We start from the raw sequence: 15000 nt of genomic DNA, 5'->3' as shown, positions 1-15000 counted from the left end.
AGTGGGAGAACTTCACCCATCCTAGATACGGGCCAGGACAAGGAAAACGACCAGATTGGCAAATCTGAAGAGAAAATCAAGCCGAAGGTTGTGGAAGTTGAGAAAATTAAGGAGAAACTAGAGGGAGAGAAAACAAAGCTAGTGAGTGAAGAAGGTGGAGAACCACATGACAGAGTGGAGAAAGAGATAAAGAAAGAAATTGTGCCAGAGGGCAAAACAGTAACCGTCTGTGACGAGAAGAAAGAATCTATGGAGGAGAAGGTGGAAGTAAAGGTTAAGGAGGAAAAGAAGCATGATTTGAAAGAAGACAAAGATGAAGCAAAATTACAGAAAGAAAAAATCGAAGAGAAAACTGAAGAAAAGCCACAGGAGAAAGAAAGAAGGGATTCGTCTGAAAGTAAAGTAAAAGAACCCTTACAGCCAGACCGAGAACAAGAGAGGTTGCAGAAAGATAAAACTAAAGAAAAGGTAATAGAAGAAGTAACTGAGAAGTCAAAAGATTTGCCAAAGGAAGGAAAGGAAGTAATATTGAAGGAGAATGTAAAGGAAGAAGACACAAAGACATCCTTACAAGAGGAAAGGGCAAAGGAAATAGTAAAAGAAGAGAAGACAAAGGAAACTTCGCAAGAGGAAAAAATGAAGGAAACATTACAAGTGGAAAAGAAAATAGAAACATCAAAAGAAGAGAAAGCAGACGAAACTTTACAGGGAGAGAAGCCAAAGGAGACGTTGAAAGCTGTGAAAACAGATGAGAAATTGCCTGAGGAAAAACCAGCAGACTTGACAAGTGCAAAACTTGATGCTGAAAAGGGAAAAGTTGAGATAAAAGATGAAAAGGTTGTAGCTGAAGAAGAAAGTAAATCATCAGGAAAGCAAGTAAGCAAAGAAGAAAATGTGACAGATAAGGCTGAAAAGACCATTAAAAAGGAAGAAGTTGATAACAGGCTCTCAAAGCCGGAGGAGACTGAAACACAAAAGAAAGACAGTCTACCGCACACACAGAAGGAAACAGTTCATGTGGAAACAAAACCTGTGGTGAAGTCAGGGGAGCAAGACAAGAAAACTGAAGGAGAACTGGTAAAGAAAACAGAAGGAGAACAAGAAAAGAAAGAAGGAGAACAAGAAAAGAAAACTGAAAGAGAACAAGAAACGAAAACTGAAAGAGAACAAGAAAAGAAAACTGAAGAACAAGACAAGAAAACTGAAGAACAAGACAAGAAAACTGAAAGAGAACAAGAAAAGAAAACTGAAGGAGAACAAGACAAGAAAACTGAAGGAGAACAAGACAAGAAAACTGAAAGAGAACAAGAAAAGAAAACTGAAGGAGAACAAGACAAGAAAACTGAAAGAGAACAAGAAAAGAAAACTGAAGGTGAACTGGGAAAGAAAACAGAAGAAAAGACACCTCTGCCAATGCCTGTTAAACCTGAAGTTAGTGTCTCCTCTCTTTGTGAAGATATAAAAGCAAAGAAAGACAAATTGCAAAAAGAGAAAATTCTGCAGGAGGAAGAGAGAGACAGAGGAAAGTTTGGGTTCAGTGAAAAGTTTGAGGTTAAGAAAAAAGAGAGTGTGTGGGACAAGTTGAACAAACTGAAAGAAGTTAAAGAGGAAGCAAAGGAACTCCATAAAAGAGGAGCAGAAACATCCAAAAAGGAAGTGCCCGAGAGCAAAGATCTGATTGGAGGCTATAAGCCCAGTGTGGCAAAACCTGGATCTGATGTGCAAAAGGTAATACCTGAGAAGGACAAGAGTTCAGAGGCCATGAAAGAGGAGAAGGAAAGTTCTCAAATGGCTAAACCGAACACAGACAAATCCTCAATCAAGGTTAGTGAATCTTTACCAAAACTTGGAGATAAGCCAGCAACTGCTTCAAGTGGTGATAAATTGACTGAAGGACTCAAAGGCACAATGCAGGAGTCCCAGAAGCCATCTAGTGTAAGTACCATTGTCAGTCCTTCAACTGTGCTATTAAACACTCCCTCCAGTACCTTACAAGCTGATAATACTATGACTGCATCCTTGAAAAAACCACTAGCTGTTTCTCCGACAAGAGACGAAAGTACTCATGAGCCTCCACAAAAGAAATTAAAGGTGGAAGATATTAAACCTCTTGAATCTCAGAAAAGTCCTCCCATTGAGGAGCACAAAAACGTAACTCAGATCTGTGACTCAGTAGGCAAAGGGGGACAACTTTTAAGTAAGCCAGATTCTGCACCAAGCAGTACACAGTCTGAGGTTAAGCTTAGTGTGAAATCAGAAACAAGTGGAAGTAGCTTTCCTTCTACAGAAGGTAAACAAATACCTTTTGATAAAGATTCTGATAAAATAAAAAATGCTACTGAGCCATTAAAAAGTGAAAATCTAGTTGTAGATACAAAGAAAGTTCATTCTGATACAGACAAAAGTCTGTGCAAGCCAGTTCAAAATATTAATTCTGAAAGTGCAAAAGTAGATCAGGAAAAGGTAGATACAAATATTCCAAGTGCAAGTAACACATCACATATGAAAGATGAAACTAAGAAAAGCAATGAAGAAGTTAGTAAGTGCATACCAGTGTTGGAGGGAAGTAAAAGTGAAGGGCAGAAAGATTTAGTTGGAGAAGAAAAAATGGAAGTGGAGCCATCCAGTTCAGACAAAGAAAGAAAGACCACCAATGTATCTCCCGAAACCGACACAGGTGCTTTACCAGTAAAGGATGAAAAAATGGAGGTGGAATCAAGTGAGCCCAAACCTTGTGAACCTCCAGACAAAACTGGAGTTCATGATGAAAAGAAATCAACTCTTGAAGACTCAAAGATGGAAGTTGATGAGGCAGTCCTAAAGGAGCAGCCATCACAGAAAGACTCAGCTAGTGATGCAAAAATGGATGTTGACAAGAAACCAAGCGATTCAACAGATAAAAACAGTGCAAAACCCATAGGACCAGAACCTGAAGTAGGGGAAGCAATCACAGAACCTGTCATGTTGGTGAAGGGGGATGGTGAAGGTGCTGCTTGTGAGGCAGGAAACCCACTGCTGGACAGTGATATTGAATGTCACACAGACTCTTCAAAGCCTTGGTGGGAGTGTTTTAGTAGAAATGATTGTTCAGGTGATAGTGTAGGGGAAGCTGTAACAGAAGAAATTATGTATTTCTGGGGAGAGGGCAATGGTGCTGATTGTGATGCTGGAAATAATGGTGATGAAACCGAAACTAATTCTGATGCAAAGCAAGCTGACAGTGGGGGAAGTAGTGCAGCTGTTACAGCAGAAAGTCAAGGAAACCCAACACCAAGTGAAATAAAACCCCAAAAGGAGGTTGATAGTTTAAGACCTGACAATGAAGCAAAAGTAGTTGATGGAGTTCCAGACAGTGATGAAACAAAAGTGAATGGAATAAGAACTATAGACTCAACAGAAAAAACAGAGAAAAGTTTAAGTATGCCTGAAAAAACAGGGGAATTGGTTGAGAAACATAGTAGTGTTAATGGTAAGAAAACAAAGGAAAACAGTGATGAGTGCAATGATAGAAATAAGAGTGAAGTGGAGGCAGTAAATGATAAAGAGGAAGTAGAAGAGGAAAAAAGTAAATCAGAATCATTTGAGAATAAAGATGAGCTTTTGACAAATGACAGAGATGAAGAGAAAGAAAATGATGAGGAGACAAATGATACAGAAAATGTCAGCATAGAAAAAAAGGATGTAGAAAAGGATGATGATGAATTGTCTATAAAAGAGGAAGAGAAAAAGGACAGTGAAAGTGAAGACGAAGACGAAGACGAAGAGGAAGAGGAAGAAGAATCTAAACCAGTTAAAAGAGGCCGCGGCAGGCCTTTCGGCACTCACAAAAAACGTCCGAAAGGCAGGGGAAGGCCACTGAGGAAGGCAACAGACCAGGAAGCCGAAGGGAGTGATGGTGAAATTGAAGAAGGGGAAGGGGAAGCAGACAATGATGGAGACGAGGAGGAAGACAAATCTCCAAGCAAAAAGAGAAGACAACGAGGGAAAGGCAGCACTGCACGGCCATTGCCTGATGGTGAGTTACTTCTTCTTCCTTTTTGGTTTTCTTTCTTTTGAGTTGAGGCATATCAGATTCTGAGCGTAACTATTATAGATTAACGAAAAATCAGGAAGGAAAATGGGTTTACATCTACCTCTTGATAATCTTCTCATATACCACTCTGTGTGTGGGGGGGGGGGGGGGGATTTTTATTATATTATCTATTCATTCTCAGGTTGAATAGTAACATATTTAATTTTTTAACAAAATATTCAGATATTTTAGATATGATGCCAAGTAGATTTAATATGTGCACATAGGTTTGCACACCTACTTATGGCTACATACTCATCATATTTTCCTCAAATACATTACTGAAATATTTATCAAGTTTCTAGGCATCACAATATTCCATATGCAGTGTGTTGATTCATGGTAATGGTAATTGGTGTCGGCTATGAAAATTTACAGCTCCTTTCACCATTGCACATGTAGTATATATTCAAGGCAATGGCTTGAGAAAAAGCTCAAGGATAATTTCTCATTTCTTGCTTCTGAATGGCTGATAACTGGTGTATCATGTTTAGTCACGCTCTGGCACTAATGTGAGCATGATTTCTACCATTGTTATCATTTAGGAGAGTTTAATATATGTAGGCCTTTTTAGGAACATTCTGATGAAGAATTGATATATATCACAGGAGTATATAAAACTTAGATGATAATAATAGAATAGTCTAGAAGATATATCAAGGAAGTTTGAAGTCTTTTCTTCTTCTTCTTCACGTTCTCCTTCTCCTTCTCCTTCTTCTTTATTATAAATATTTTAAAAATAAGATTGTGTTTTCTCCCACCCTCTATCCATTTTCCACACATTTTGAATGTGTTGCTTTCTTTCATTACACATTCCAATGTTTTTGTATTATATATTTCACTCCACACTTTTTTTCATATATGCAGATAAAAAATACCCATATGTCATAGTGCATCTGCTTCATTTGTAGCCTCTGTCTGTAAGCAAAACACAGAGGAAGACCCCCCCTTCATATGCTCTGTCTTGCATTTATAGGTGTAAAATCATATTCAAGAAAAGTCTCCTTGTATGTTTATTTTTTGTCCCTCTTTGGACCACTGACCCCAGGTTGTGTCCTTGAGTTGCACACTATAAAGGCTGCAAGCTAAGCAGTCACAGTAGCTCCTCCAACAAGTTTAAATCACAGGACCAAGTAAGGGCTCATCAAGGAGTCCACCAATTGCTTTTGATCCATAGCAGTGTAAAGGTCCTCCACATGGGGGAAAGAACTGCATGTATGCTAAATTCGTTTTTATTGTTGATATATTCAGTAGTTCTTTGTTTGTATGTTTTTATTATTTTTACTGTAACAATATTTAAAGTATTGATCAGAAGCCTAATCACTTCAGAGGTGAGCACAAACAATACAAATGAATTGTTTGCATAGATTAGTCAGGGAAAATCTATTATCAGTAAGTTACAAAGAGTATTGTAGTAGATATTCATGGACAGTACCTAGGTGAGTCAGAAGCAAGCCTTAAATGAGAAATAGGGATTTTCTCACACAGTATTATATTGTCACTCATTATATGATGTATTGTAGCAGATGATAGAAAGTGTGTAGCCATGCTTTAATATTCAGTGCAGGGAAATTTTTTAGAAGGTACCCGAAACATTCATCAAGGTAGTATATCCAATTATATATTTCAATTCTTTGCAGTTCCTAGACAGAGGTCAGCACGTATTGCTAAGATAAGAGAGAAAGAGGAAATGGAGAGAAGAGAGCTGGAAGCTCAACGAATGAAACAGCTGGCAGAAGAAAATCGGCTGAAGGAGCTCAAGAGGAAGGCCAGAGAAGAGAGACGAGTAAGATGGAAGCTCCTCAGTTTACTAATGATTTTTTTTTTTTTTTTTTTTTTTTCTAATGAGCATTTGAATATGAAAAGTTAGACACTTGAGTTGAGTCTAAAAATTGAAATAATTCTTTCATTCCAGTCACTAAGGGAACTGAAGAAAGGAAGGCGGGAAAGGAAAGAGAAAAAGGTAGAGTATTTGGTTAAAGAATCAAGTTCATCATATTGCATGAATACCCTTTGATTAGAAGTAGTAAATAATAATGTATGCTCCACAAAGATGCAGTATATAATAAATATTTATATTATGATTCATTGGAAAAGTTCTGTAATATCTGTTTTTTCTTTGCTTTTTTAGAGCAGTAATAGAATTATAAAAGCACTAACATTAACTTTAGGTTCCCTGACTTTTATAATATTCAATTAACAAGAATGTATGATTTCCCAAACAGGATAGAGAAAAAAAGAAAAAGAAAAAGAAAAAGCGGGGAAAGAAGAAAAGAGCTCATCCAAATGATCCGTGGGAAAACTCCTCAACTTCATCCAGGTATATTTGTGTATTTTATTGTTGCTCATACTTTACCTGATAACTGTTGGGACGACCCTGCTCATTTTCATGTTTGTCATACTTTGTTTTTATTTTTTTCTCCTCCTTGTCCTCCTCTTCCTTCCCCCCTCCCCTCTTTATAAGAATGGATAGGGATATATATATATATATATATATATATATATATATATATATATATATATATATATATATATATATATATGTGTGTGTGTGTGTGTGTGTGTATGTACATGTATATGTTCTTGGCTCTAATATTTCCATTTAGACACTTTTTGTTCATGGTTCATTGCACAAGTCCTTTAAAGTTGTATTTAGTGTATAACCTGCAATTCCTGCCATTCTTTGTGGCTTTCACATAGTGTTGTGTATGATGAGTAAGCAATAGCAACTGTAAGAATACAGTATTTTTTATGCCTTTATCTTCCATTCTGTCTTACATAAATTGACAAAATTTTGTTTAGTTCAAGTACTGAGGAAGAGGAAGAATATGACCTAGAAGATGAAGAAGATGAAAATCTTGTGTTCAAGAGTGACCATGAATTTTCTCCAGAATCAGATGTTGAAGAGGCTGATGCTCAGCCAATTAAAAGAGCAAGAACAGCAAAGAAAGGTATGTAGACCTCTTTCATTGATATTCAGAATTCTTCAGCTTTTGCTTGATCAGAAGTGTGGATATATCTTTTTAGTAAACTCTGTTTTTTTTTTTTTAATTGACTACTGTTGACTATCTTCATTCTTACCTCTCTTCTACAAATTTCAGTCACAAGTGAAAGTGAAGTTGAGGACCAACCAGAGGAGGAAGAAGAGGAGGAAGAGGAAGAGGAGGAAGACCAAACCCAATGTACAAAATGTGGCCATGATGATCATCCCGAGACCATCTTACTCTGTGACAATTGTGATGCAGGCTGGCATCTTTCCTGTCTCCGCCCACCTCTTCTTAGCGTTCCCGAAGGGGACTGGATTTGCCCCTCTTGTGAACATGTAATTAAATTTATGCTTGTTTTTGAGATCATGTGAGACTGGGTTTTCTTTTGCTATATATTTTGATATATTAGATTTATTTTTCTTAGCTGTTTGTCTCTCTCTCTCTCTCTCTCTCTCTCTCTCTCTCTCTCTCTCTCTCTCTCTCTCTCTCTCTCTCTCTCTCTCTCTCTCTCTCTCTCTCTCTCTCTCTATCTCTCTCTCTCTCTTTTTAAAGAAAACCTGTAAATCAAAGGATCATCTAATTTGTGTGGTGGAATGCATGTAAATGGTGTAAAATTTCTTTGGGAGAATTACTTTACAATTCTTCTCTCTCAGGTTCTGCTCGTCAGCAAGCTGAAAAACCTCCTAAATGAATTTGATGAGTGCCAGAAACGGGCTCACAATGAAGAATTAAGAAGACAGAGACTTGCATATGTCAGTGTTTCAATGTCTAATGTCCTGCCTGAGGATAAAAAGAAGAAGAAGAAGCGGACAGAGGATGGGGAAGAAGATGACGAGGATGATGAGTCCGGAAGCGAATCGGATTCAGATGTAAGAAAATTAGTAATTGCTTGCTATTTTTATTTTTTTTATATTTTTCTGATTTTTTTTATTGATATAAGACATAATGTTACAATTATTATTATTTTTAATTCAATATTATAAGATTTGTGAGTCACTAATACTGTTGTCCTGCAGGAATCAGACAGTGAAAGTGATGATGACAGTAGTTCATCTAGTGAGAGTTCATCAGGATCCTCAGCTCCTCTTTACACTCTAAGAGCCCGCAGTGCTCGAACCTTAAGGGAACAGGTTGAGGACTTTGATGAAATGATAAATGAAGCCATCAGGGTAAGTAGTGTATCGAGTCCTCAACCCATCGGATCCAGTTGCATCACGGCAATCACATCACAAAAAATCCAGGTATTATGCTTACTTGAACAGCCACTCTACCAAGTGGCAGCTTGTGGGCTGGGCGTACGTGAACATGTATGTGCTGTGACAAGACTCTATGCCTCCTATTTGCAAAGTAGTTTATTCTTTTTACACATAAACATTTTTAGCCATTTTTCTATGGCCATATGTGCCATTTGATTTGCATTATACAGATGGTTATAGACTGTTTTCTTTGCACAGACTCCATATCATCTCTCTAGGTAGTCTCCAACTCGGTGCAAGAAAAATAAAACTATGGAGAGAAAAAAAAAAAAAAATTCTGTAATACAACCTACTGGTCAAGGCACCAGGAAAATACAATGCTGAGCATGGAAACAGCATCCTCCATGGAGCCAGCGCTCTTCCAGTCATGGCCCACTTACATTACATTCCACACTCCTACATAGATAGGAATAATGCAAAATCACCAAAGGAGTAAAATAAACCTCCCAAGAGGTTTGTGCACTCATAGCGAGTCTTTTCTATCACCTATCAGACGAAACACTCACGATGGCAAGTTCACATCACCCAGCCTACAGCCAGATTTTCCCATGAAGGCATGTTCACGTTACCCGCCCCTCATGGTAGATTTGCTCATGATGTGATGGTCACATCACCTGGATCCAAGGGGTTGAAAAAAGTTGCAAACTTAGTTATTAATTTGTAGAAATATTCCCTCTTTTTTTTGTAAGAGGACTTCTTTGTTCATTAATTTTATCCAGTGCAGGAAACAAGACAGACAATCATACAAAATACATCTATGTTGATTTTTATTAATTTGGGTGAATACCTGTCTCCATAGGATGAAATGGAAGCAGCAGCAGGAGCAGGGAATGCGGGCAGAGGGAAAGACATCGACAACATCATCCAAGCAAATGATGAAGAGATGATGGAAACAGAAGAAGCAGTCATGGATGAAGATGTGAAAGATGACGCAGAATGGGAGGGTAAAGAATGTGTTGATGGCCATGGGAAGTTGAAAGAGGAGGGAGAAGATGAGGAAAATGAGACTGAGGAAAATAAGCAAGATGAAGAGGAAGAGGGAGAAGAAGATAAGATGAAGGAAGAAGAAGAAGAAGAGGACGAGGAGGATGTTGCTCCTAAGAGAAAGAAGGCCAAACCACCACCATCATCAGATCATGATGGTAGTGGCAATGATGAGGACTATCATGAGAGTGATGAGGTAAATAGCACCAAGGTTTGATATATTTGTAGTTTGTATTTCCTTACTTAGTGGCCATTTGGAGATTAATTGTTACTTTCACTTTACACTTTTCCATTTTCTATCATATTACTTGTTTTTGCTTGTAAATTTATATTCTTGTTTCCTCCTTTCTTTTTCAGCAAAATGAAGAGGATTCAGACTCAGATGACATGAAAAATGTAAGAAAACGAGGGAGGAAAATGTCAAACTTAGTAGTAAAGAAGAAGCGACGGCTAACAGACTTAGATGCTGTTGATGAAGATGATGCCAGTGATGAAGATTTCATAAATACAAGGTAAGAGTTTGGAAGTATTACATAAGCTTACAAAGCTTGTATATGTAAATATGGTTGTGGGTTTGGGTTGGTATTTGCTTGCATCTGTTGTTGCATATACATCATTGATTACCTATTGTTACCTACAGTTTACACAGAGTTTTCAATGACTTACATAAATCACTAGAATCCATTTTTCATTCCCAGAAAAGATTGCCTACCCTTAAATTCCCTTTAAGCATATTTCCACAATTTTTGTGCATGTAATTAACAGGTAGTCACTCTGTTGTAGGACATAATTCAAATTTTGTACATTTTATAATGCTGTCATGTTCTTAAATTATTACCAGTGAGGAGGAGGAAGAGGAGACCGAGGAGTCAGTGGAATCATCATCATCTTTGGCAACGGAGGTGGAGAGTGATGACTCAGATGTTGTTGGTTCAAAGAGAAGACGTAGCAGTAGATGGGAGAACTTGCCACTGCGTCGTTCTGCTCGTAATCGACGAGGTGGAGATGATGATGGTAAGAATTCTTCTTCTTTTCACCTTTACTCTCTGTGCAATGAAACAGTTTCATTCTTATTAAACTGGTTTGATAGTAATAAGTATTAAGCTATCTACTTCACTTTTATGTTTCCTATACTTGGTAGTATGTTGTGAAAAGTTGAATGGGATAGAGTGATCTGTGGTGTGTGGCTTTACGGAAAATCGCAACGAGCTGGTGATTCAGCTTGATGTACCAAACTCCCGCGTTACCATTGATCTCCAGAGCGTTTTTTATATATATATATATATATATATATATATATATATATATATATATATATATATATATATATATATAATCTTCTTCACCCATCTTGTAGGAGTTAAAATTAATGTCTCTGTTTAACATTTTCATATTTTTTCTCTCTTTTATTACCAAAAAAACAGATAGTGAAATGGACGAAAGAGTTTCTAAAAAACAGAAGAATAAAAAGAAGAAGAGACGAAAACAGAGTTCCAGTGAAGAAGATGAGGACGAACTTAGTTCAGATAGTGACAAAAGTTATAGAAGGAGAAAGAAAATGTAAGTTCCATAAATCAAGTTTTTCTTCAAAAACTTTATTTAACCCAATGGCGACGGGTCACGGCTATCGCCGTCATAACAATACGCACGATGTGAGGCGTGCGGCTGTCCATAGCGGCGCCGCGCCAAAACGCCCCGAGGCAATGATTCGGCTTGATGGACCGATATCACGCGCTCAGAGTCGGCGCGCTGCCGCCGTTCGCCAGAGCGTAGAGTTTTTTTTAATTTGCTATACCCGGCGCCATTGGGTTAAAAAATGATGTATCAATTCCAGTTCTTAACAATATAAAAGTTTTAGGCCTAATTGAACAAACTTCTTTCACATCAATGTAGACAGTTTCATGTGACTTATAAAACTGAAGTATATAATCCAAAGAGAAACAGTAATGCACTAGCCAGTTGGATTGTATTTGAACACACCAGATTATACACAACCAAATGTTAACAGGAAAATATGCTCACCTATTTTAATTTTGTATCTTTACTCTTGTTGAAAAGTGTTTCTGATATTTACAAAACAGAAGGAAGAGACCCCAGGCAAAAGTCAAAGGTCGCAGAGGTTCAAATAAAGCCAGAGGTGGAAGGAAAAATGCAAAATCTAAACAGAAACAGAAAGCTAAAACCCCAACAGGAGATGATAAAGAAAAGAAACCAAGAGTAAGTGTCCATCATGATTGTTTAACTTTTATGTTTATTTGTTTATGGATATGGTTCTATTTATTATTTATTTATTTTTGCAATTTAGCATTATTTTGTTTTTAATGCAATGTAATTCATAGTTGATGAAAGTTGCTGTATGTAGGAATTTTTTATTTATATTATGTGGCATAATTCTCTTTACAGATAAAGTACTCAAAACCACCCAAGCCAAAAGACGAAGATCAAGAAGAAGAAACTCTTGCTCAGCGAAGAGTGACAAGAGGACGACAAGTTAACTACTATGATGCTCTCCTCATGTCAGATGAAACCGAAGAGGAAGAGGTGGGTAACAAGGTAGATTTTCATGATTTTGTTCATTGAAAAATGAATGAATGAGTGAGAGAGATTGAAAGAAGATTGTAATTGGAATGAAAAGGTTCAGATGTGTTAGTTCCTGTAACAAATTCACACCACCACTATGACAGTTCCTCACCTCTCCCATTTTACTTGCTTTACTGAAATAAATGTTACATTAATTGATAACAAATGGCCTTGCTAGTTTTTCTCCTCCGCAGTTGATTATTAAACTGCTGTTTATTATTACAGCCCCAAAAGAAATGGAGAGGGAAGGTGATGAAAGGAGAACGTGTCCCAACAGAGAGCAGTGAATATGAAGCTTCCGACGATGAAAGAATGAAACGCCGAGGAGTCAGTGGTGGCCTTGGCCGGGGCAAAGTCATGAAGGGAGAAGAAGAGGGTTAGTTACAGCTTTCTATTTCAAGGCTATTGTGAAGTTTTCTTTGTTTCTTTCTTTTTATTATTATTACTATTTTTTATTGCTGTTATTATCATCATCATTAATGTCATTATTGGTGTTGTTTTTACAACACATCATTTTCATCTTAGTATGGCAGAACTATTATTATGAGAATTAGGATGATGATGGTGTTATCATTTCAGAGTAAATGTTTATTAAACTCATAACTTTAATTATCTGTTTTATTAATATTATCATCATCAACTTGAAGGTTCATTTGAGAAATTGGTAAAAATTTAGTCAATAGAAAATGTCTGAATAATGTCAATGCATTTTGAATGATTATCATAACCAAACTGTTCACTGGTCATCAGCCAATTGCATTTTAGTCCATAAAGGGGAAAAAATTAAGTGGAGGTTGTTAAGGAAAAATGAAAGTTGACATTGATTTTAAATATAACTTCTCAGTTAATCACATTCAGTCAGAAAATAATTTTCCCCACTATCTTTTATTCCAGTTGAAGAGAATAAATCAAAATTAAAGCTTTCCTACTTTCTTTTATTCCAGATGAGGAGAATAAGTCAAATAAAGGAAAAAAGAAAAGAGGTCGACCAAAGAAGGATGAGTTAATTGGAAAGCCTTCCCCGACTAGACCATCCACGATCCAACCTACACCAGTTACTACTGTAGCATCAGCAACATTGGTACCCTCTGCTCCATCTGCTCCAGCTGCTCCAGCAGTTCCGTCTGCTCAAGCAACTCCATCTGTTCCAGCTGTCCCAGCTGTACCATCTATACCATCTGTACCTGCTGCTGCCTCTCCTATTCACCACACTCCAGAACCTGTGGCATCTGGCACCCCACCTCCTACAAACCCAGCTACTTTACAAACTAACACAGCTTTGCCAACTACCATAGCAGTTTCTTCAAACATTGTTGCTGCAGCTATGGGAAGCAATGCAGCTCCAGTTAATTTAGGAAATAATAGTCCTGGTCATCAACAACCTTTAGGTAAATGGTCTCCTCATTTGTCTGGCGTCAGTGGTGCTCCAGGGACACCTCCTAGGTCAGGGATGGGTCCCTCTCCTGGTGCAGGAACACCACCAACCCTCCCTGGTTTGTCTGGGGCTCCTGTTACAGCTTCACCACCACCACCCTACAGATCCTCACCTTTGCCATTAACCCCTAGTGGACCAGGATTACCTCCTGGTAGCACAGCACCTAGTAATATGCCCCCAGTTGGACCCCCTACATCAACAGTGGTTCACTCACCAGGTTATCCACCATACAGACCTTCAGAACACTTCCCAGCTCATCCAGCCTTCTCTGGATATCCTCCACCTGGCAGACATTCTCCTAGTCCACATGGGGTACCATCAAGACACCCAGCACATTTACCACCTGGACATTCTCTTCCTCGCATGTCTGCTGGTGCATACGCCCCGCCGCCACACCCTAGTGGTCCGGGTCCATATCCCCCAAGAGGTGTTCCACCTCACCCAGGCGTATTGCGAGGACCACCACATGACTTATACAGACCACCACCATCTGGTCATCCTGGCCATGGATCACCAAGTCATCCTGGCCATCCCCATCTTGTGATGAAATCTAGCTATCCTGGTTTAGAACCATTACCCTATGCTGGATCCCCTGGCCCGAGTCCAGGTCCCATTGGGCTTCACCAGGGAGCCCAGGGTTCACCAGCTCGGCAGTCACCCAGTGATGACAGCAAGGACGAAAGTCTGTCTTCTAAAGGGCCTGGGGAATTCAGTAGTGGCTTAATGTCCTACTTTTCTAGCCAGCGTGATGATGATGTTGAGTAATGTGGATCATTTCAGCTTAGAATGGCAACTCTTCTCGGCAGTTTCATGGAGGACATGTATTTACTCCCTAATATTTTTGTATTCTCATTTTTGTAAGGTCTCGAGCAATGGCGCATATTTCATGTTTCATGTTGACTTATTCTCATTCATAATGGGTACTGACAGCAGTAACAAAATTTATTCTGTGCATCTTACTTTCCTGATCAGATTTATGAATTTTGTTGTTTTTGGGTTGAAGCACAAATTGGGTTCGTGCTGTTGTGGTTTTGAGACCAGACATTTTACCTGAAGTAAATTATTAGTAAAGTGCAGAGATATTTTAGATATGATTTTTTTGTGTCTTGTATGTGTTGTAGTGCTGTACATAGGAAGCTTTTTGTATTTCCTTCAAAGGATTCTGTAAAATAATGTGCAAAGTTACAAAGCTATAATAAAACTAGGAGATAACACATAGTTTCTTTGCATTTTATCCCAACAGAAAACACTAATGGTTTAGTTCAGCATGATTTTTGTTTATATGCTTGTTTTGGTAGTCACTTTTATATGTTAATAGGGTAACAGCCAAGAATAAGAATGTAGCTACTTAAGTAAAATATAATGTCAATACAGAAATCTTAAATGTTCTTTGCTAATAATACAAAAGAGCAAAAAGGATGTAAAAGAATTCCTAGAAACACTGTAGACAAGAGTAATATAAGGTTCTAAGTTTTGGGAGATTGTTCAGTCATAGGAAGTTCTTCAATATATAATGTTTATATATAACCCATAAAAAGTATCAGTTAAATGTTTTTATTTACCTATAAGGAAAGTTCCTCTACTGTTTTTTTTTTGTTTTTTTAATGTCCAGTGGTCTGATTAAGTCCCTGTACTTATACTAAAAGTGGCTTAAGTTAAAAAGAAAGAAAATCAGGCAATTATTTA

The 15000-nt window shown here is 37.8% G+C and overlaps 1 protein-coding gene across 3 annotated transcripts; it reads left to right on the top strand.

Annotated features, from left to right (window-relative positions):
• The first annotated feature begins 1277 nt into the window (after positions 1 to 1277).
• LOC125044790 (remodeling and spacing factor 1-like) lies at positions 1278 to 14526 on the top strand. Of its 3 annotated transcripts, none has more exons than XM_047641763.1 (16): positions 1278 to 4015; positions 5713 to 5858; positions 5988 to 6035; positions 6298 to 6392; positions 6875 to 7023; positions 7174 to 7394; positions 7713 to 7928; positions 8076 to 8228; positions 9115 to 9495; positions 9657 to 9811; positions 10141 to 10313; positions 10724 to 10859; positions 11381 to 11516; positions 11703 to 11852; positions 12105 to 12255; positions 12824 to 14526. In XM_047641763.1, the coding sequence occupies exons 1-16, from the start codon at positions 1414 to 1416 to the stop codon at positions 14077 to 14079; spliced, it is 6168 nt and encodes a 2055-aa protein (XP_047497719.1). In that variant the 5' UTR covers positions 1278 to 1413; the 3' UTR covers positions 14080 to 14526. The 3 variants fall into 3 exon arrangements, with proteins under 3 accessions (XP_047497719.1, XP_047497711.1, XP_047497702.1); XM_047641755.1 differs by having other exon boundaries at positions 8076 to 8300; positions 11703 to 11840; XM_047641746.1 differs by having other exon boundaries at positions 8076 to 8300.
• The last annotated feature ends 474 nt before the right edge of the window (positions 14527 to 15000 follow it).

The sequence above is a fragment of the Penaeus chinensis genome, chromosome 3, assembly GCF_019202785.1.
Source record: "Penaeus chinensis breed Huanghai No. 1 chromosome 3, ASM1920278v2, whole genome shotgun sequence".
In the NCBI taxonomy this organism is placed as follows: Eukaryota; Metazoa; Arthropoda; class Malacostraca; order Decapoda; family Penaeidae; genus Penaeus; species Penaeus chinensis.
The sequence above is the reverse complement of the archived record's forward strand: the minus strand, read 5'-3'. Positions and strand labels throughout refer to the sequence as shown.